This window comes from Gallus gallus, chromosome 27, assembly GCF_016699485.2.
Source record: "Gallus gallus isolate bGalGal1 chromosome 27, bGalGal1.mat.broiler.GRCg7b, whole genome shotgun sequence".
Lineage (NCBI taxonomy): Eukaryota > Metazoa > Chordata > Aves > Galliformes > Phasianidae > Gallus > Gallus gallus.
In genome coordinates this window covers 3,711,585-3,731,077 of record NC_052558.1, presented here as the reverse complement: position 1 = coordinate 3,731,077, position 19,493 = coordinate 3,711,585, and the positions used below count along the sequence as shown (strand labels likewise).

Here is a 19,493-nt window from a genome sequence, read left to right as displayed (position 1 = left end):
CGGCTGCACCGTGCGTTGGGATCACGTTCGGCACCGGAGCGCTCAGCCCGCGCCCTCCCCTCCCCAAACCCTTCCCCGCCCCGGGAAACGGACTCGTTGGGAACACTGAGCCCCCCCTGCGCCGCCCCACACCCCGAGCACTGTCTGCTGCAGCACCCCACGGAGCGGGGAAACCCACCCGGGGCTTTGGGGTCTCCTTCCCACTCCACCGCAGCTCTGCCCGGCTGAGCCTCTGCTGCAAGAATGGAGAGATGGGGGCCAAGGAGAAAAGGATGCGTTTGAACTCAAACTTGAGCATGGAGAACCCCCCACCCACCCCTCCCAGAGATGAGCCAGGCCTCCAGGATCGCTACCACCATGCAGCCAACTTTAATGGAACAGCCAGTGGCGCTGCACGCTCAGCTCCATGCCCGTCACTCAGGGAGAGCTGCAGCACAGTCCTGCACGCCACTCCGGTGGCTCTGAACGTTGGAAGTCCTCCGTGCCAGCGCTGCCACAGGTCTCTGCCCCCTCCAGACAGAACCAGAGCTTCCCTGAGCACATCCCACAGCACCCAAAGCACAGCTGGGCCGACCCCGTGTGCCACTGGTGCAGGGAGCAGAGCGAAGGGATGAGCTGGGCCAGCAGTGCTGCAGGGCTGTGCTGTGCTCAGTCCCAATGCCGGTTGCTCACGCATGGCTGAACCTTCAATCCCTGCCCGCAAGCACAGCTGATGAAGGAGTCCAACTGGGGGCTGGGAATGAGTATCACTGTGTCCCTGAGCTCTGGGCAGGCTCTGTCCCTGCTGGGCTCCCTGTCTCGCCAGCCCCAGCCTGCAGCTGGTGGATATGCCCTTCCAGCAGCGCTGCGAGGTGTGCGGCTGCGTGCTGCAGCATGGAGCACGTCTGGGAGGGAAGGAGTGCCAGGGTGCCCAGCGTCTGCCCCCGAGAGGTCTCCAGTGAGGGCAGCTTGGCAAAGTTCTCCACTCCCTGCCTGCTCAGGATGGTGTCGTCAATGCAGGCGCCTGGAAGAGAGAGGCAGGCACATCTGAGGAGAAGCAGTGTGGTGTGAGGACTGAAGTGTTGGTGCTGGAGCTCCTGGCATCGAAGGCTGCCAAGATGCCCACCTGGCTACACGGAGCAGGGGACAGCTGCCACCTCACAAGCAGCACTCCCTGCTCCTCTGCCCCCATCTCCTCCTCACCCTTGGGGAACCACCTCAAAGAATCACAGACTATCCTGAGGTGGAAGGGACCCATAAGGATCCACACAGGACCACCCAAAAATCAGACCACATGGCTAAGAGTGTTATCCAGATGCTTCCTGAGCTCGGTACCATGACCTGGGCAGCTTGGGCCATGCCCACCACCCTCTGCTGAAGAACCTGTTCCTGATATCCAACCTCTCCCTCCCCCAGCTGCATGCAGGAGCCCGGGGCTCTCACCCAGCAGGTTGACCTGCGGCACTCCCTTCAGGACCCGCAGCATCTCCTTGGCCTTCGTTTCTGGGCTCACCAGAAGGATATTGCGGGACACAAAGAGCGGGAGGAGGTTCTTATAGCGGGACTGGGACAGCACGGGGCGGACGATCTGTGGGAGGCAGCACTTAGTGGTGGGGAAGGGGGCCTAGGGGCTGCAGCAGCGTGAGCCCTGCCGCTCCCCCCTCACCCCCTACCTCGTTCAGGACAAATTTGACCTCAATGTTGTGCTTCCGCAGGTAGTGCCTCATCAGCACCATGTCCTCCCCGGGCATGGAGTTGTATTGACACACTGCGATCATCCGGTTGTCCCGGAATGCCTCCTCCACCTGCTGCCGGAGCAGCCGGGCGTAACCGTACTCCTGTAGGGAGGGAGTGGTGATGGGAGTGGCAATGGGACCACCACGACCCCGCTCCTGGGGGCCACTGCTGGGCCTGCACCGCGCCTCGGGCCTGCACGGGGCCTACGTGGGGCCTGCAGCGTGAAGCCCTCAGCGCCCCCACAGCTCCTGGGGCGGCCCAGCGTTACCTCCTCCTCCTCCTCCACCTTCCTCCTGGGCGCAAGGCAGCGCTCAGGGACGGCGGGCCGCGGCGCGATGTACTCGGTGACGGCCATCAGCTTCTGGCGCTGGAAGTGCATGGCCTTCCAGTGCCGGGTGACCGCCTTGGAGCCGCGCCGGACGAGCTGCAGGGCGGGCAGCCAGCCTGCGGGGACAGAGCAGCGCTCAGGGGGGGCTGGGAGGGAGCCGGGCCCGCGGAAAGGAGCGCCGGGCCCGCCCCGGCCCCACACTCACCCCCCCGCCACGGCGCAGGGCCGCTCAGCGCCGCCATCTTTGCCGCGGGCGCGCAGGGCCTTGTGGGAAGGCGGGACGTTGGTTGCGCGCATGCGCCGAGGTGCTGTAAGTCCCGCCTCTTCCGGTGCGTCCCGTCTCTTAGCAACCGGCGCGCCGCGGCCTACTCGTGGGCTGCGGTGCTCTGAGCCGGGCCCGCTGTTCCCCCGTTCCGGCGTATCCACCGCCCCACCGGGCCCTCTCCACCCCGAGGCCTTTGGCCATCCTGTTCCTCCTCCCCACCTCTTTCTGCCCCCCGTTTATTCCCCTCCTATTGTTGCCTCTCTCTCTCTGCCTGGTGCCCTTTCCCCTCACAGAGGCAGCATGTCTGCCCCAGCCCTCCCCCATATCCCTCTATCCACACAGCACAAAGACCCAGGGAGGGGACAGGGACCCTGCCCACCAGCACCCACCGTGGCTGGGGAGGAGGAGGCTCTGCCCGGGGGTGAGTGTGCCATCGCAGAGCCTGCTCACTGAGAAGCAGGGGGTTGGAGCCACTGCTGAGCGGGGCTGAGCCCAGTTTCTCCCAGGCCGTGAGCAGCAGTCCCTGGGGGTGACCCTCACTGACCGCCTCATGGCTGCACGGAGCCTTCCTGGGCTGGGGGAGACCATGTGCCCAGTGAGCTGGTGAGAAACCACGGGGAGCCCAGCAGGTGGGGGGTGGGCACCACAGACTCCCCCAGAACACTCCTTTGACCAGCTCCGAGGAGCTGCCAGCCCTCCAGACCATCCGCTTGGACCGGGAGGATATCTGCACCATCGGGAGGCTTGGGAGCCTGCTGGGGATTCACAGTCTCTACCTGCAGCGGGTAAGGTAGCAGGCAGAGCCTGGTCCTGTGGGGAACAGCCTCCTTGGGGGGGGGGAGCATAAACACCCCCAGTTCTGCCCCCCAGCACTGCCAGAGAGACCTCCAGAGCTCCCTTTCTGTGACATAATTTGAGCGAGGTTCTGGCTTTTCTAATCCCAACTGAGGAGCCTTAGTTTTGATGAGCTCCCATACATCCCCCACGCCAACAGCTCCTTGGTGGTGGTGAACACCATTGCACATGTGAGGTGGGAATGATTCTGGAGTGCTCCTGAACTCTGATTTTCCATGCAGTAGAAAATCATGTTTTGCTGTGCTGTGTTTTTTTTCCCCCAGAACCGAATTGAGAAGATAGAGAACCTGGACTGCTTTCCCAACCTGCAGTAAGCCCCACTAAGGGGATGCGTGTGATCAAGGGGGCTCTCAAGTTACAGGGCGACTTTGCAGTGGTTTGTCACAAGGGGTTGCCATCTCCAGACCATCAGTGCTGCACCGCTGGGGTCACCCTGGGGACCACAGGGTGGTTCACCCCCTTCAGAGAGTGCCACAGCTCCTCCCTCTGCCCTTCCTGTGCTCCCCAGGTTCCTCTGCCTGGCTGGAAACTGCATCCGCAAGGTGGAGAACCTGCGGCCCCTGCAACACCTGCGCTTCCTGGACCTGTCCCAGAACCAGATCCAGACTCTGGATGCAGGTGGGTTGGCCTTGGCCCTGTCCCTGCTCTCTGCAGCTCTTGGGTTCCAGCAGAGCTCCAGCACAGCCATCCTGGGGCTGGGGCACGTGTCCCAGCAGGGCACTGGGAGCCCCACAGATGGCTTTGAGCCAGCCCTTCCCCTAGCAAACTCCAGGTGTCTGCTTCCACCTTGTGTGCTTCTTCAACAGAGCCTCAGGGATCTCAACCCGAACTGCTCCAGCCCTCTTCAATCCAGAAGGTGTTTCCTGCCCCTACTAGGCAGTGATGGTGCAGACAGGCTCTCCTGGGTGTTTTTTCAGCACAAAGAGAAGGGATGGAGGGGTACATCACTCTGCTCTTCTGTAGTGATTCTAGTGTGCTACCTTCTGTTTGCAGACAGGAGTGAGAAAGGGAACAGTGACAGTCTGGGAAGGGAAGAAGCCTCTTTTCTCACTATCAGATTGTATGGAATATGGGTCCCCTCCCTCCCTGCCTCAGTTTCCCCAGCTGTGAGATGAGAGGCAGCTTCCCACGGCAGGGCTGTGGCCTCAGGAATGTGTGTGAAGCTCTCTGGGAGGCGGCGGCAGCACGCAGGGTTTGCTGCATGCACGGCTCTGCAGAGCAGGTGGGGTTCAGCCCCCTTCTCAGTGCCTTTCTTCCTTCCTTTGATCTGTGCAGATGAGCTGCCCCGCAGCCTCCGCCTCCTGGACTTGACAGGAAATGAATGCACCCACCAACCCGGCTACAGGTGGGTCAGGGAACCCCCATTGGTGAGCAGAGGGGGGGGGAGAGCGAGCCCCCAAACCCCGTGAGCTCAAGTGTTGTATTCAACACCTCACCCAGACCCAGGAAATCTGAGTCTGCTTCTGCCCAGGTAGGGCAGGGGGGGCTGTGGTGCTTCTCCCAGCATGCTGCTGTGGGGTGGGGAAATGTCTGCTGTTCGTTTGCTGCTTGCAGGGAGCTGGTGCTGGGAGCACTGCCCCATCTCCTGCAGCTGGATGCCCAGCCCCTCCACAGCTGTGTGGATCCTGCCCCAGATGAGAAACAGGAGGAGAAACACTGCTCCAGCAGCGAGGATAGCGATGATGAGTCGTTCTCTGAGCCGAGTGCCCCTTTCACCACAGGCAAAGGTTCCCAGACTGAAGCAGCACACGCTGCATGCTTGGGGGTCTCTCTGTCCCCAGGGGTGACACAAGCAGCAAGGAGCTCAGGTAGCTGTGCCAGGCTCTCTTCTAATTCTTCTCCCTCTCCTTCCCACCATCCCTGGCAGATTTCTTCACAGATCTGCAGCAGGCGCTGGCTGGGCGCTCTCGGAGGAGGCAAGGGAAGGCCCTGGAGGAACACCAGGCCCGCCTGCAGGAGCTTCAGGAGCATGGGGGTCTGCTGCTGCCCCCTCTACCACTGTTCTCACTGGGCACAGAGAGCTGCCTACCCTCCAGCCCAGGAACCACCACAGCCCCCTGCCCTGGGCGGTCTGAGCTCCGTCCCCAGGCAAAACCTGGACGCAGCCAGCAGCCAGAAGCAGCTGCCATCCTGAGCCAGCCCCGGCCCACAGCCCTGCAAGGGGAGCCTTGTAGCAAAGGGGCAGGGAAATAGGCGGCACCTCAGGTATGTGGCACCAGCACAGTGCTGCACAGTTGGAATTAAAGCCTCTTTATTCTTACATTGATCTCTGTCTGACACGGAGCCCTGCAGCCAGCAGCTGTGTCCTCTGCTGAGGGGCTGAGCAGCTCTGCTAATGGTGGGAAACAACGTGCCAAGCTGAGAAAGGGAACCCCACCCCTTCCCTGCGCCCCCTTCCGCACCACAGCCACCCCCACAAGCACTGATTGACTGCTCAGGGCTGAAGGTGCTGGTGGAACCATTCCCCTCCACAGCTCCAAAAGGAGAGGAGGCGAGGAAGCAGGGCAGGGCACCAGGAAGGGTTTCTCACCCCCGGGTGGGAACAACGCTGTGGGGTCTGAGCTGGAGCCCGACCTCAGCTCCTCTCCCCTCCTAACACACCTGCACGGGGTTTATTTGTAAAACTTCATCTCTGCGTCCACGCAGTCGAAGAAGAGCTCGGCCAGCTCCTCTGGCTTTGGGGCCACGTTCCCCGCCAGCAGCGCATTCACCGCCTCCAGGCCCTGCTTCTCCAGGTCCCGCAGCGTCTGCAGGAGCTCCTGGCCCCGCTCCTGGTGGGGTGAGGGACACAAAGGCTGAGGATGGGCACCTTCAGGGCATCCCACTGCCTCCCACGTTGCTGTGGGACAGCATGAGGGCCGTGAGGAAGGGCTCGGTGCTACCTGGTCCTTCTCCATCAGCTCCAGCGCTGCCTGGTGCCGGCAGTAGAGCTCGTGCCTCCGATCGACCGTGCTCTGGAAGCGTGGCACCTTCTTGGCGGGGTCGTCGCTGAAGGTGGGAGAACTCACCTGTGGCGCAGGCTTAAGGCCGGGCACGAAGACGAAGGGCTTGAAGACAGACCTGGCGGAGAGCAGCAGGGACGCTCAGCCCAGGGCACGGCTCTGTCTCGTCTTCATCACCCCCGGCGTCCTCACCTGGAGGGGTCCGGGGTGGCCGTGAAGAAGTGGACGCAGGGCAAGGCAGGGTCCTGGGGCAGCACGGACACCATGCTGCCTGCTGTGCGGAAACCCTCCGAGTCCACGCAGATTCCGCTGTCCTTATCCCGCAGGATGGCCATGAACGTCTCTGCTGTGATGCGTCCTGCTGGGCAAAGCGGATCCACGTCACCGCTGGCTGCCACGGAGCAAAATGGGGGTGGCTGTCCCCATCCCCGTCCCCACCTGCGTGCTGCTGCAGCAGCTCCTTGCCAGCACGATAGCGGCTCTTGGCAGCCTCCATGCGTGGCGGCTGCTGTGCCAGGGAGAAAACCTCAGCAAAGCTGAACTGGCCGACCCCGCTCCACCAGCCCTGGCTCTGGGCTCGCTGCCGCAGCCCTGGGTGCTCAGCTGTGATGTCCGTCCCGATGCTGAGCTGGTTGGAGATGTTGCGGCTGCCCTCTGTGGAGCTCAGGACACGTCAGGCGTGGGGCAGACCCCGGCGGATGGGGCTCCCCCCATTAACCCCACCTAAAGCTGCGTGTGCTCGCAGGGTCTCCCACCTCACCTCGGATCTGTTGGGCTGCCCAGTAGCGGCCGGCCGTCTCCAGCACCCAGGCCTCGTGGCGGTCAGCCAGCAGGAAGGTGTTATGGTACACAAAGGGTATCGGCTCCTCCTTGCAGCTCCCACCCTGCCCGTGCTGCTCCAGCAGCGCCGTGATCACCTCCAGCGCTTCCCTGGCAGAGCCGCCCCTCTCCAAGCCCAGCCTGCAGCATGGCAGCACCCGCTCGGCCGCCTGCGCCCCACGGGAGCTGTGGGGTGACGGCAGGGCTGCTCCTCACCTCACCAAATCCATGCCCAGCAGCGCCTCACCCTCCCCGACAGGCTCCCGGGTCCAAACGCCCTCATTGCCCACGCAGACCCCGTGCTCGTTGGCACCCATCTCGGCGCCCCACAGCCAGGCGGGACGGCTCAGCACCACCGCGTGGGTCCGTTCCGCCTGCTCGATCTCGATGTAGGTGCACTGCGGGGGAAGGGGGGGGGGAGGGAGGGGCGGCAGGGCTGAGACCCAGCGCGCTCATCACACCACCGGCACAGGGACACCGAGAGCCGTCACGCCGCTGCCCCGGCACGCTCTCACCTGCACTTTGTCCCCGGGGCGGTGGACGGCGGAGGGGATGTAGGCGATCTCCTGCACTTCGTGCCGCGGTCGGTCGGCGTTTTTGCCGAAGACGACGGCGGGCGCTGCGGTGTGCGGAGGCAGCGCCACGAAGCAGTCACAGCATGAGGGTGCGGGGTCGTGTCCTGCCATCCTAAACCGGGGCACCGAGGGGGGCACCGATGGCAGCGTCACACCCCCGTCCGCGCCCTGCGGCTGTCCCCAGGGTCCCCTCGGTGGGGGATGGGGACCCGCGGTGTGGGGCGGGACAGGGATAGCAGCGGCCCCAACTCTGGGGCGCAGCAGCGAACCTGGGGGGTGGCTCGAAGGGGGGGGAGCGGTGTGGGGCACCTTCCCCTGCACCTCCTGCCTGAGAGCCCCGCAGCTCCGCACGGACCGGGACCGGACCCCCGTAGTAATCGTGTCACTGTTCCCGGACCCCCGACCCGCACGATCCCCGTTACCGGACCCTCCGCCCCCGGACCTGCCGCTGCCTCCGTGCCGTCTCCTCCCCTCGTCTCCCGGTTCCGCCCTCCTCGTCCCCGCCCGCCCCGTCCCATGCGGCCGACGGCGGCGCCCGGTGGCCGGAGGTCGCAGGGCGGTGGCGCCGGGACGTGACCCCCCCCACCGGTACCCCCCGGTCCGGGAGCGCCCAGCAGAGCGCTGTGGATGAGAACCCTCCCGGACGTCCCCCTCAAAAAAAGGAGCCGGAGAGCCGATCCGTGGAAAAACGCGCTTTATTCCGGTACAAAACGAGCCCCAGCCCCGCAGCCTCCCGCAGCACGGACCCCTCTCCTGCTCCCCCCGCAGCTCCTCGGCCGCCCCCGGCCCGGGCGGGGTTGGGCGGGGATCCCGGGGCCGGCGCTGCCGGTTCCTCCCCGCCCCGGGGCGGTGCTCGGGGGGGGGACGCGGCGCGGGGGCAGCTCGGGGCCGGCACCCCACGCCGCAGCCGGCCCGACAGGTTTCGGCGGGCGGGGGCCGGGCTCCGGCCTCCCCACCCGGTGCCGCCGCCTCCCGTTGCTCCATCGCGGAGGGGACGGGCGGGGGCAGAGCGCATTCGGTCCTGTCCACCCCCCACCCCCTCTCTCTCCCCACCGCAGCCCCGGGGCTCCGGCAGTGCGGGGTTGAGTCGGGCTGGGAACGGCCAAACGGGGCCGGGGGGGGACCCGGAGCCCAACGAGACTTCACCTCGGGGAGGGCTCCTGAGGGGTGGGGGGGGGGGGGCACAGCAGAGGGACGGGACCCCCCCCCCTCCCCAGCACAAAAGGCCGCGGCTACATCTTCACCCGGAGCCGTCCACCCCGAGCGGGTGGCAAAGCCTGGCTTCACCTTAATAAAATAATAATAATAATAATAATAATTAATAATTAATAATAATAATAAAACACTCGAAACCCGAAGATCTGCGGGGCGCCCTCTGGGCACGGACCCCGCTCGACTTCACCTCCACACCTTATCCTCCCCCCTCCCCCGGGGACTCTGAGCTCCGGCCACGACCCCCACGGAGCCCCGATCCACCCCTCCCCACATCCCCGACGGCTGTGACCCAGAGCTGTCTGTGGGGCACAGCCGGGGGTCCATCAGCCCACCCCACCCCCAGTGCTGCCTTCCCTCCCCCCCCCCCCAGTGTTCAGTGTCTCCTTCTTTATCCATGGGGCTCAGCCACAATTTGGGGGGGTGGAGGAGATAAGACCCAAAAGATCCACCCACGGAACGCTTCGTGGGCCACCAACGGGGTGGGGGGGTGAAGGATGGACTCGGGGTGCCCTGGGCGAAGGGGACAGCCCCGGGGGGGGGGGGGGGGGACGGACGAACATGGGGGGGGGTCCCTGCTGAGAGATGCGGGGACCTGGGACGGGATGGCTATGGGGTCCCCGGGGGGGACAGGCAGCATGCACAAGGGGATGGGCGGCTGTCCCTGGAGGAGGGGTCCCGGGGGGGGGGGGCAGCATGCACGGAGTGGGAGGGGGGGAGCCCTGCAATTACAGGGGCCGCGGCTTGGGACAGCCCAGGGACGGGCAGCATGCACGGGTGGGTGGGGGGCGCGGGGTCCCCGGGGAGGAGCGGCCGCAAATGCCGGGCTGGGGGGGCGGGGGGGGGACCGGCGGGCGGAGGAATGCGGCCATCCCGGCTCTCCCGGGACCGCGGCCGCTCCACGCTTCCCGCCCGGGGCCGCGGCGGCGGTGGGTGTGGGAAAGCTGCAGGCGGGCGCTTGGGCAACCACCCGCCGAGCGCCGCCCGACAGCACCCCCCCCCCCCACCCCCCCACAACTCACATTCAAGCAGGATGATGATGATTATTGTTCCCCCTTTTCTTCTTTTTTTTTCTTTCTTTTGGCCTCAGTTTGGCTCTCCCCCCCCCCCCCCCCCCCGTCGCCATCCCATCCGTATGGGCCAAATTGAGGCCAAAAGGAAAAAAGAAAAAGAGGGGTTTGCAGCCCCCTCCCACCCCGAACCCGAGCGAGGCTCCAATAGGGTGGGCTGTGGGACCCACGCAGTGCCACGGGTGGGGGCAATGGGGGCTGAACCCCGGAGCGTTTGGGGGGTGCACGGGAGGAGCCGCCGGGCTGCAGCCACTCTCCAGGGCGGAGGGCTCGGGGCTTTCTCTCGCTTTCTCCCTCTCCTTCCGCCCCTCTCGGCCGGACGTGCCTGGGCAGCTCCGGCTCCTCGGCTCCCATTGATGTTCCTCCCGAGCCGCCTGCCAGCAGCTCCCAAAATACCATTGGGGAAACCGGAGTTGGAGGGGGGGGGGGGTGGGGATGGGGGGGGAGCGGGCGCGGGACGAGCGAAACCGCCCGCGGGCGCCGCCGCTCCCACCGGAGCACCGAGCGGCACCGAGCGGCGGCAGCCCCCCCCGGAGACCAGCCCCGAGGGTCGTCCCCCCCCTCACCCCCACCCCCCCCTCCGCGGCACCCGCTCAGTTTGTGGGGGCGGCCGTGCCCCCCTCGGGCTCCCTTTTGCCCCCCTTGCCCCCCGGCGGCTCGTTGCCCCCCTTGGCGTCGGGCTCGCCGCCCTCCTTGCCGCCGTCGTGGGTCTTCATGTGCTTGCCCAGGTGGTCGCTGCGCATGAAGACGCGGCCGCAGACGGGGCAGGTGAACTTCTTGGTGCCCGTGTGGGTCTGGAGGTGCCGCTGCAGCTCGTCGGAGCGGGTGAAGCGCTTCCCGCAGAACAGCCAGTTGCAGACGAAGGGGCGGTCGCCGCTGTGCCAGCGCAGGTGCGCCTTCAGGTGCGAGGTCTTGGCGTACGCTTTGCCGCAGCCCGGGATGTGGCAGTTGTGCAGGTGTTTGCGCTTGGAGCCCTCGGGGCACGGCCCCCCCCTCTCCGCCTCCTGGCAGTTGGGGCAGCGGCACGCCGCCTGCCCCCCGCCCCGCGGCACCGCCCGGCGGCCCCCCTTGGCCCGCCCGCCCCCCTCCGCTTCGGGCTGGGGGGGCCCCTCCAACGCCTTCGCCCCCTCCGGCCCCAGCAGGTGCTGGGCGGGGGGCAGCAGGTGGGCGGGGGGAGCGCAGAGCTGCGCTTCGCCCCCTCCGTACCCCCCCAAGGGCGGCTGCAGGCCGGGGGGCGCGGGCACCTGGAGCCCCCCCTGCGCGTGGGGCAGCTCCATCCAACTGGCCCCGGCGTGGAGGTCCCACCAGTTGACCCCCCCCTCCTCTCCGGAGGGAGCGGGGTGGGGGGGCCGAAACCAGGGCTCGTAGGGGTGCGCCATGTCCGGGGGGGCCGCCTGCAGCAGCTTGGCGTAGGAACCGGGGGCGGCGGGGCCGTCGGGGGGCAGCTCTATCCGCGGGGGGCCATGGGGGTCGTAGGCGCCGGGAGCGGCGAAGGCGACGTCGGGGCCCGGCAGCGGCAGCTCCGGGGGGGGCAGCGGAGAGGCGAAGTCGGCGCCCGGCGGGGGGGGCTGGAAGGGCTGCAGCGGCTGCAGGTCCAGGGGGGTCGGCGAGGCGCGGGGCGCGTCGGAGGATTGGTTCCCAAGAGAGCCGCAGACAGCCGTGAGCATTGCCGGACGGCGGCGCGGGCGGAGGCGCAGACAGACCTGCAGGGCCGGGGAAGGGGGGGGCGGTGGGGGAGAGAAGAGCGGTGAGAAGAGAAGGGGACGTCCCCTGCGCCCCAGCGGGCCCCTTCCCCCCCCGCCCCCCGGTGTGTCCCCATGGCCACGTGTGGGGCTGACGCCGGTGGTGGCCCCGAATCCCGTCCTCACACAGAGGGAAGTTGAGGCGGGCGGCAGTTCCCGTGCATGGATCACGCTGTGCCATCGGTGCCAGCCCCACCGAGGCGGTGTCCCCAACACCCGTCACCCCACTGAGGGCATTTCCCCACCGCGCACCCCGGTGTGACACCGGGACGGTACCGGGCAGCAGCACCCCACGGTCCGCAGGCGCCGTCCCCACAGACCTGGTCCCGAATTCCCAAAGCCGAGGAAACCACGGGGCTTTGCGTCGTCACCTCCCTGCCGCGGCCCCCAAACACAGCACCGCGGGGTGCTCTGCCCCAAACCCTGCCCCAAAACCCGGCCGAGCCCCAAAGCCTCACCTTACAGCACGGGGACACGGCACCCACGAGCCCATGCGCCGCTGTGGGGGCGGAACGCAGCCGGGGGGGGCACACAGCTCGTGGCCAGATGGCAGTGGGACAGGGCAGGGAGCCCCGAGGCTCGGCCGCCGGCAGCGCTTTGAAGCCGGGCTCGGGGCTGCTTTCGCCCCCGGCCACGCACCCGCAGCCCCCGGGCACCCACTGCTCCCCGCAGCGCTGCCGTGACTCACCGGAGCCTCACAAAACCCACGGGGGCCCGGCCCCACCCCGGTGTTGAAATCCACCTGCCGCCACCGGCTCCCGCCCCCCCCCCACCCCCCCCGGTTTCCCACCGGTGCCCGGGACCCCCCCCCTTCCCCCTTCCCTTCACCCGCAGCCCCTTCCCAACACCCCCAGGGCGATGGGTGCGAAGCCGCACTGCCTCCCACCACCCCCACTGTGGGATGGGGACAAACCCCCAGGGATGCAGTGATGCTTTCGGGCCGTATTCCACAACCTCCATCCCCAGCGCTATGGAGCCCCCAGCATTGCAGATCCCCGGCAGCCCTCAGCCCCACGGAGAGGCCGCTTCTCCCGGTTCTGGGGTGGGGAGGGGGACCCCACAGAGCGGGGCAGGAGCTGCCGGTGCCAAAGCCCCCCCATCCAATGGAGCCCATCTCCACCTGCTATAGGAGCCCCGAGCGGAAGCATGAGTCCCCCAAGGGCTGGGGGTGCTGCTCCCCACCTTCGCTCGGCTCTGCTCCGCCCCGTGGGGGAGGGTTGGTATCGATCGCCCCCAACACTCCCAGGACCGTCCCCACGACTGGGGGGGACGACAGGCGGGGGGGTGAGGGCTGACACCCAGCGGGGACTGAGACCACACGGGGGTCACAAAACCCCACGGCCCATCGCCGGGTACGGGGCAGCCACCGACGTTGTGTGGGGCCACACGGAGCTGGGAACGGGGGGGTCCGGCACCGCGACCCCGACCGGCCCCCCGGTGCCCGGAACCGAAGGAAGGACCCGGAGGCAGAAGGGAAGCGCGGGTGCCGGGCAGCCCCCACCGCGCGCCCCTCAGCCGTAGGGCACAGCCCCCACCCCCATCCCCAGCCCCGTCCCACCGCGCCCGGCCCCGGAGGCGCTCCGGTGGCGTTTTTCCATCCGAAGATGACGGCAGAAGCCCGGGGCCACGCGCTGTCCCTCCCTGGCGCGGTTCGGCGGCGACGCGGCGGCCGCTCCACCGCAGGGAAACTGAGGCAGCGGCGGTGATGCGCTGTGAGTCACGGGCCGGGCTGGGCAGAGCGGCTCTGCCCGACTCGCAGCCGGGGCCGCGCCCCGCGGCGGGGATGGGCGGCAGCCGCTGCCCTCGGCCCGCGCCCGGCCGGGCACCCCGCATCCCCGCGGGGCTCCACGCGTGAGGATACCGCGGGCTCGGGGGATGCCGCGGGTTTGGAACCGCGCCGCGGATGCGGGGGCGATCCCGGCGCTGCGGGGCGATGCCGCGGTTTGGGGCTCAGCGCACCGCAGCGAAACTCCCCGGGGCCGCGGCGGAGCGGGGCGGGGCGGCGCGGAGGGGCCCCGGTTGCCCCGAGAGCCGCAGCTCCACGCGGGGACCGGGCTGCAAAGGGACCGCAATGGGAACGGCGGGGGTCGGGGGGGGGGGGGGGGGGGCTCGGGCGGAGCGGCGAGCGGCGCGGTCCCGTTCCCAACCGCGGTTACCGGGATCTCCGCGCTCGGGACCACCGGAGCGGTGCCGGTGCCGTCGGGGCGCCGTGCGGTACGTACGGGTCTAAGGGCAGCGGCGAGCTCCCGGCGGTTCCGTCCTCATCGGCGGGGGTGGGCGGGCGGCTCTGGCTCCCGAGGGACCCCCGAGGGACCCGCACGGTTCCCCAGGGACCGGGCACCCACTGGGCCGGGCGAGCAGGAATGGTGGGTCCCGGCCGCGCGCCGGCTCTTCCCTCCCTCCCCACCTTCCCAGCTCCACCCCTATACCTGGCCCAGGTGATTTTAACCCTTGGAGGCAGAGCCCGGGCGGTTGACAGCAGCCTCGTCCCCAGCTCGGGATCCGGCGCATGAAAGCGGAGGGAGGGGACGGGAAGTTCGCAGCAGACACCGCAAACAGGGGGTAATTAAAAGAAGAAAGCAACAACCACCTCCTCCCTCCTGCGCCTATGGCCGCCCTCCTCCTTCCGCCCTCCTGCGCCCCGACGGCAGCTGGCCCGGCCCGGACAGCCCCAATCCGCCGCCCCTGCGGCCCCCCGGAGTGCTGACAAGCCCCTGTGCCCCTCGGGTGCCACCACAGTGGCCCCACTCATCCCTGTGCTATGGGGTGGATGGGACATGGACACGTATCCGGGCTGGCGACGGATGCGTGGCAGATCGGAGTGGGGCGCTGACATCCCACCGTGCCCCACATGCAGCCCAAAGAGCTGAGCGGGAGCCCAGCCGTACTCAGCTGTGGGGTCCGACCCTCCTGGCCCCATCCCCGTCCCCATGCTCTGATGGAGGCTGTGAGCACTGGGAGCTGCCGGGACCCCGGGGGGGCTCCCCAGGTGACATCACCGCAACGGAGCTGTCACGACCCCGTTTCTACAGCCGGCGTCCCCATCGTGGAGCAGGGCTGGCTGCTGGAGACCCCACAGCAAAGCCATCGGGGAGGGTATCCGTGTATGCCGGCACCCCGCTGGAGCCAGGAGCCCACCCGCAGCCCCGCTGGCCATCGTGATGCGTGGGAGCCCGCAGCTCCCGGTGCTTGCCAAGCGCCCGGCCGGGCGGCGGGTGCGGGAACTCCTTTGCCCTGGGGGAAACTCTCCTGGTTTTCATCATCGCGTGGGTCCCGGCAGAGCGTGCAGGGATGGGACGGCGCTGCCGCCACCGCCGAAACGCCGCTGAGGGTGGGGGTGGAGCGCGGTGACCCCCGGCTCCGCCGCACCGCGGGGACGCCGGAGCGGAGGGGATGGGCAGCAATGGGGTGAGCCACAAACACGTGGCCCCAAATGTGCGCAGGGCCGTGATCCACATAGGGCACGTGGAGGGATGCGGGGTGATCCCGATCCCACTCCTGATCCCGGCTGCAGCACCCCGATGGGAGGGGGTGGGTGGTGGGGATGCGGCCCCCGGGTCCCTCCGCTCTCGGGAATTGATGTGCCTTTCCCACGCGTGGTGCACGTGGCAGCACATCCCGCGTCCCTTTACTGCAGGGTCTGGTCCCAACCTCCCCATTGCTCTGGGATTGGTGGGACGGGAACAGCTCGGTCCTGATGAGGGCTCCGGTCCCACTGATTGCAGTGGGGTTGGCCCTCATTGCAACTCCTCACCCCATCAGCGCCTTTGGATTCCCTATGGGACACCATGGGACACCGAGCCATGGCCAAGAGCGTGCTGCAGGGCAAGGGTCAGATAAGGTGTGACCCCCCCCTATAGCAACAGGGGACTGGGGGGCTTGGGAGGAATGGGGCTGGGGCGGGGGCTGAGCAGGGCAGGGGCTCCTGGGACTGCCATGAGCAGCACTTTGTTGGGACCACCCATGGAAGGAATGACTCTCAAGCAGGAGGATGGCGGATGCGGGACGGGGGGGGGGGTTCATCTCCTTGCCATGGAACGTCTGAAACCCCGAGCAGTGCCTTGAAATTACGGCTAATTACAGAGCCCATTTGCATAAATTACAAGGCAAGAGGAAAATGCCTCGAATCCCTCCGTGCGCCGGAGCTGCTCCGGCCGATGGGTGCTGCGACCCAGGGCCCCCCCCCCAAGGGCTCAGCAGGGGTTTGTGGCCCCTAAATAGCAGCTGGGGGGGGGGGGGGGGTGATGAGGCACAGCCCCACAAGAGGTGGGGGCAGCCCTGTGCCCATCTGGAAACGGAAGGGTATGGGGTATGGAGGGATGGGGGAGGAGGAGATGTGTCCCCCGGCTCCAGGAGGGAGAGAAGGATGAGGGGTCGTGGTGGGGGGGTGGGGGGGCAGAGGAGGAGGGGGAGGCCCCTCCCGGCCCCCAGGCAGAGCACTTCAAAGGGCTCCCAGCTGTGGGGAACTGACGGCAATTTCCTCTGCTGTCATAAAACAAATTGGGATGTGCGAGGGGAGCGGGGCTGGCGGGGTGCTGGGAACGTGCGGTGCACCCACGTCTGCATGTGTGCACCAGTGTGCGCTCACACCGGTGTGTGCACGGTGATGTGGTGTGTGCGTGCACCCCCGTGTGCCTGCGCCTGCCCACGGCGGTGAGTGCTGAGCCAGGTGCCTGCCAGCAGGTTCCAGGGGGGGCTGTGCAGGGGGTGCCTTGGGGTGATGGCAGCCGGTCCCACCCCATCCCAGCCCATGGGGCTGTGCCGTCTGGATCGCCCCGGCCTCAGGGGAGTCCCCTGGGGGGGGCTGTGGGGCCTCAGACAGACGCCCGGATCGGCACCCAGACGGCCCTGGGGGGGCTGTGCTGCTGGGGATGGCACAGCTCCAGGCACGGCGCTGGGGATGACGGCACCCGTGGACCTTGGGGGGCACCAGGTGGGTATGGCCCCATGGGTTGGCCTTGGCCCTGTGAGCCCACAAACCCAGAGCAAAGGGGTCTGTCTGGGGGCCAAGTGCCTGAACCCCACGGGACCCCCCAGCACCCACAGCACAGCGTCCCCGTGCCGTCCCCGTCCCCGTGCCTGGCACGGAGCTCACAGCACAGCCTCCAAGGGCCAGCAGGGACCCTGTCCTTCCCACACCCCACGCTCCTCCAGCTGCTGCCCTATGGGTCCCCATACGAGCCCTACACAGAGATATCTCCGGGATTATCGCGATGCTCTCCTCTGCCCGCGGCCGTGCCAGGTCGCAGCGTGCCCCGGGGCTGCATTTCTCACCTGAGCAGGAACTGCTGTCGGGATTCAACCTTTACAGCACGACGGCCTCCCCTGCCCTGCGAGGAGCTGACAGCCCGTGATGATTCAAGCCTGGATTTTAATGAGCCTCACGTAATCTCCCTGCATATCTGCGCCCGCCCGGCCGTCACCACGCGAGGAAACCCTCCCGGCGCGGCAGCGGGGAGCACCCAGAGATGGGGACACGGCCACAACCGGGGACGTGTGGCTCATTGGGGGATGGGGACACACGGCCACGCTGGGGATGTGGCTGCTCCGGGGATGGGGATGTATGGGTGCGCTGGGGACACAGTGCTCGCTCTGGGGATGCGGATGGGGACACATGGCTGCGCTGGAGACACAGCCACACCACGGACAGGTGCCACCCGGTAGTGCCATCACCACCTCCTCCCCACGCACGGAGCCCCCAGGACCCGGGGGGGGGCAGGGCTGGCCCAGCCATGCAGGAACAGGTTTGGTGCACGGCGGGGATCAAAGGTGTGGAGGCAGCGCGGGGCTGACGTCAGGGCCCCCAGGCAGCGGTGACGGCACCGTCCCTGTCCCCAGGTTGGCTTTGCCACCCCCCGGCGGGGGCTCTGTCAAACCGCCTGCTAATTCTTCGAAGAAATCATTAAGAATGGTTTAATGATCTCAGCAGAGATGGGCTGGCGGGCTGCAGAGGTGCCCTAATTGCCTTAATTGCGTGTGGGCTCTGAGCAGCTGCCAGCAGCCCCGGGCATTGGGACGGCTAAAGGGGGCTGGGGCTAAGGGACCTGTGGGGATGGGGAGCTGTGGGGATGGGGACCCATAGGGGACAGCGTGCCCTCCCCCCACACAACAGCTCCAGGTCCTGCAGGGCTCCTGGCTGGGACCCTATGGCATATCCTGGTGCTATTCTGTATGTCTCTGCCCCCTGTCTTGCTGTGATCCCTCCCAGCCTCACCACACGGAGTTGTGTCCCCATATCCCATTGCTGATCTGTGTGGTCCCATCCTGTGCCTCACTACAGAGCCCCCTCTCCCCATGTCCCAGCCAAACACACGGGGGACAAGGACCCGGGACAAAGAGCTGAGCCATCCCATTGCCAGGAAACCCCCCTTTACCATGCAAAACCCACCCGCGTTTACTCCCTCAGCCCACACCAAGGACATCCCCATCCCCGTGTCCCTGCTTGCATCCGTGCCGGGCCTGCAGCCCAAAGCTGGCGTCACTGCTTGCCTGGGGAAACTGAGGCAGGGAGCGGCAGGCTGGGACTTGTCTGGGCAGGAGTGCAGTGTGGGCAGCGTGGGCAGCACAGCAGGGTGGGCAATGCAGGGCGGGCAGTGCAGGGTGGGCAGTATGGGGTGGGCAATGTGGGGTGGGCAGTATAGGGTGGGCAATGCGGGGTGGGCAATGCGGGGTGGGCAGTATGGGGTGGGCAATGCGGGGTGGGCAGCACAGGGTGAGCAATGTGGGGTGGGCAATGCAGGCAGGGTAGGCAGTGCGGGGTGGGCAGTATGGGGTGGGCAGAGCAGGGTGGGCAATGTAGGGCAGGCAATGCGGGGTGGGCAATGTGGGGTGAGCAGTATGGGGTGGGCAATGCAGGGTGGGCAGTATGGGGTGGGCAGTGTAGGGTGGGCAATGTAGGGCAGGCAATGTGGGGTGGGCAATGCGGGGTGGGCAATGCAGGGTGGGAAATGTGGGGTGGGCAGTATGGGGTGGGCAGTGTGGAGTGGGCAGTGCAGGGCGGGCAATGCAGGCAGCTGCTCCTCGTCCCCCCACTGGGGGAAGCGGTGCCAGGGCAGCACTGGGGGGGCTGCACAGTGCCGGACTGCGAGGGGGGGGGGGGGGGGATGCTGGGTGTGGGTCTGACCCGGATGAGCTGCCCGTCCCCCGGGATCCCCACTGCGTTCCGTTTATGGGTTTCCCCCTCCGAAGCTGCGCTGCCCCGAGGACCCCCAGCCCGGGTCGGTACCGGGGGGGGGTCGGGGCGGGGGTCGGAGGCGGCGGGGCCGGGCGCTGTGAGTAAGCAGAGCGCGAGGAGGGGATGGTAATTAGAAGGGAGGCACTCGCCGCAGCAAGTTCCCACAAATGGAGGCCCCGCGGCCATAGACACCGCACAACAAAGCGCCGAGCAATTATTTGGCTCCAGCGGGGGGGGCCGGGCCCGGGGGGGGCCGGAGGAGGGCGGGCACCGGCTGGGACCCCCCCTCGGCATCCGGGGGGCGTCGGGAGCAACGCTGGGGGGGGGGGGGCTCAGCGCTGCGGGCCCGGCCCCGCGGTGGGGCGGTAAGGAGGGGCGTCGCCGCCGGCCGGAGCTCGGCGGACCCCCGGTAGACGCGTCCCGGTGCGGCCCCGCCGGGACCCCGCGCCCTCACCGGGCTGAAGGCGCCGGAATCCGCCGCCGGGCGCGCAGCCAATCCCGGGCGGCGCGGGGCACCCCCGCTCCTCGTGTTGGTTTATCACTGTGCCAATCGTGCTGGTGGCAGCCAACCGTGAGGCTGTTTTCTGGCAGCTCCCGCCCAGGAGGAAGTCCGCCTCTCTGCTTCAGACGCTTGTCAATCAATCAGAGGACGGTGACGGGCTGCGCGCACTCTCATTGACCAGCCGAGATGCCAATCAGGGATGCGCCCTCCCATTGGATCTCCGCTTCCGTCCGTCATATTGTCGGTCCGCTCCCATTGGCGGAGCTGTCGCTCCATCACCGCGTCCCATTGCT

The 19,493-nt window shown here is 67.7% G+C and overlaps 4 protein-coding genes across 15 annotated transcripts; 1 reads left to right on the top strand and 3 right to left on the bottom strand.

Moving 5' to 3' along the window:
• Positions 1-346: 346 nt before the first annotated feature.
• On the bottom strand, positions 347-2,299 carry MRPL10 (mitochondrial ribosomal protein L10). The gene is made up of 5 exons (XM_424160.7): positions 2,250-2,299; positions 1,985-2,160; positions 1,653-1,817; positions 1,423-1,567; positions 347-1,003 (listed from the first exon to the last, which is right to left on the bottom strand). Exons 1-5 carry the CDS (start codon positions 2,284-2,286, stop codon positions 747-749), a joined length of 780 nt encoding a protein of 259 aa, XP_424160.2. The 5' UTR covers positions 2,287-2,299; the 3' UTR covers positions 347-746.
• Positions 2,300-2,324: 25 nt separating this feature from the next.
• Positions 2,325-5,424, top strand: LRRC46 (leucine rich repeat containing 46). Of its 3 annotated transcripts, XM_046904457.1 has the most exons (9): positions 2,325-2,354; positions 2,652-2,730; positions 2,816-2,912; positions 2,986-3,094; positions 3,428-3,474; positions 3,673-3,782; positions 4,440-4,509; positions 4,719-4,891; positions 5,032-5,424. In XM_046904457.1, the coding sequence occupies exons 1-9, from the start codon at positions 2,340-2,342 to the stop codon at positions 5,355-5,357; spliced, it is 1,026 nt and encodes a 341-aa protein (XP_046760413.1). In that variant the 5' UTR covers positions 2,325-2,339; the 3' UTR covers positions 5,358-5,424. The 3 variants fall into 3 exon arrangements, with proteins under 3 accessions (XP_046760413.1, XP_040509252.2, XP_001236149.7); XM_040653318.2 differs by lacking the exon at positions 2,325-2,354 and having other exon boundaries at positions 2,383-2,730; positions 4,756-4,891; XM_001236148.7 differs by lacking the exon at positions 2,325-2,354 and having other exon boundaries at positions 2,383-2,730.
• On the bottom strand, positions 5,399-7,994 carry SCRN2 (secernin 2). Of its 4 annotated transcripts, none has more exons than XM_015299484.4 (8): positions 7,770-7,994; positions 7,441-7,612; positions 7,142-7,323; positions 6,867-7,066; positions 6,545-6,760; positions 6,299-6,464; positions 6,047-6,224; positions 5,399-5,935 (listed from the first exon to the last, which is right to left on the bottom strand). In XM_015299484.4, the coding sequence occupies exons 2-8, from the start codon at positions 7,609-7,611 to the stop codon at positions 5,777-5,779; spliced, it is 1,272 nt and encodes a 423-aa protein (XP_015154970.3). In that variant the 5' UTR covers position 7,612; positions 7,770-7,994; the 3' UTR covers positions 5,399-5,776. The 4 variants fall into 4 exon arrangements, with proteins under 4 accessions (XP_015154970.3, XP_024999890.2, XP_040509253.1 ...); XM_025144122.3 differs by having other exon boundaries at positions 7,923-7,994; XM_040653319.2 differs by having other exon boundaries at positions 7,928-7,994.
• Positions 7,995-9,813: 1,819 nt separating this feature from the next.
• SP6 (Sp6 transcription factor) lies at positions 9,814-19,212 on the bottom strand. Of its 7 annotated transcripts, none has more exons than XM_046904456.1 (2): positions 19,153-19,212; positions 9,814-11,485 (listed from the first exon to the last, which is right to left on the bottom strand). In XM_046904456.1, exon 2 carries the CDS (start codon positions 11,447-11,449, stop codon positions 10,376-10,378), a length of 1,074 nt encoding a protein of 357 aa, XP_046760412.1. In that variant the 5' UTR covers positions 11,450-11,485; positions 19,153-19,212; the 3' UTR covers positions 9,814-10,375. The 7 variants fall into 7 exon arrangements, with proteins under 7 accessions (XP_046760412.1, XP_024999897.1, XP_024999896.1 ...); XM_025144129.2 differs by lacking the exon at positions 19,153-19,212 and adding an exon at positions 16,799-16,879; XM_025144128.2 differs by lacking the exon at positions 19,153-19,212 and adding an exon at positions 13,954-14,050.
• Between the last annotated feature and the right edge of the window lie 281 nt (positions 19,213-19,493).

Bases quoted from the DNA above. Each gene is read 5' to 3' on its own strand.
- MRPL10 (XM_424160.7), bottom strand. From the start codon at position 2,286: ATGGCGGCGCTGAGCGGCCCTGCGCCGTGGCGGGGGG. The intron at 2,161-2,249 runs GTGAGTGTGGGG...CTGTCCCCGCAG, and splicing joins CCCTGCGCCGTGGCGGGGGG to GCTGGCTGCCCGCCCTGCAG. The intron at 1,818-1,984 runs GTAACGCTGGGC...CCCTCCCTACAG, and splicing joins AGGTGGAGGAGGAGGAGGAG to GAGTACGGTTACGCCCGGCT.
- LRRC46 (XM_001236148.7), top strand. From the start codon at position 2,610: ATGTCTGCCCCAGCCCTCCCCCATATCCCTCTATCCACACAGCACAAA. The intron at 2,913-2,985 runs GTGAGAAACCAC...TCCTTTGACCAG, and splicing joins ACCATGTGCCCAGTGAGCTG to CTCCGAGGAGCTGCCAGCCC. The intron at 4,892-5,031 runs GTTCCCAGACTG...CATCCCTGGCAG, and splicing joins CCCTTTCACCACAGGCAAAG to ATTTCTTCACAGATCTGCAG.
- SCRN2 (XM_015299484.4), bottom strand. From the start codon at position 7,611: ATGGCAGGACACGACCCCGCACCCTCATGCTGTGACTGCTTCGTGGCG. The intron at 6,465-6,544 runs GTGGGGACGGGG...TTTGCCCAGCAG, and splicing joins GCTGCTGCAGCAGCACGCAG to GACGCATCACAGCAGAGACG. The intron at 6,225-6,298 runs GTGAGGACGCCG...GCTCTCCGCCAG, and splicing joins GCCACCCCGGACCCCTCCAG to GTCTGTCTTCAAGCCCTTCG.
- SP6 (XM_046904456.1), bottom strand. From the start codon at position 11,449: ATGCTCACGGCTGTCTGCGGCTCTCTTGGGAACCAATCCTCCGACGCG.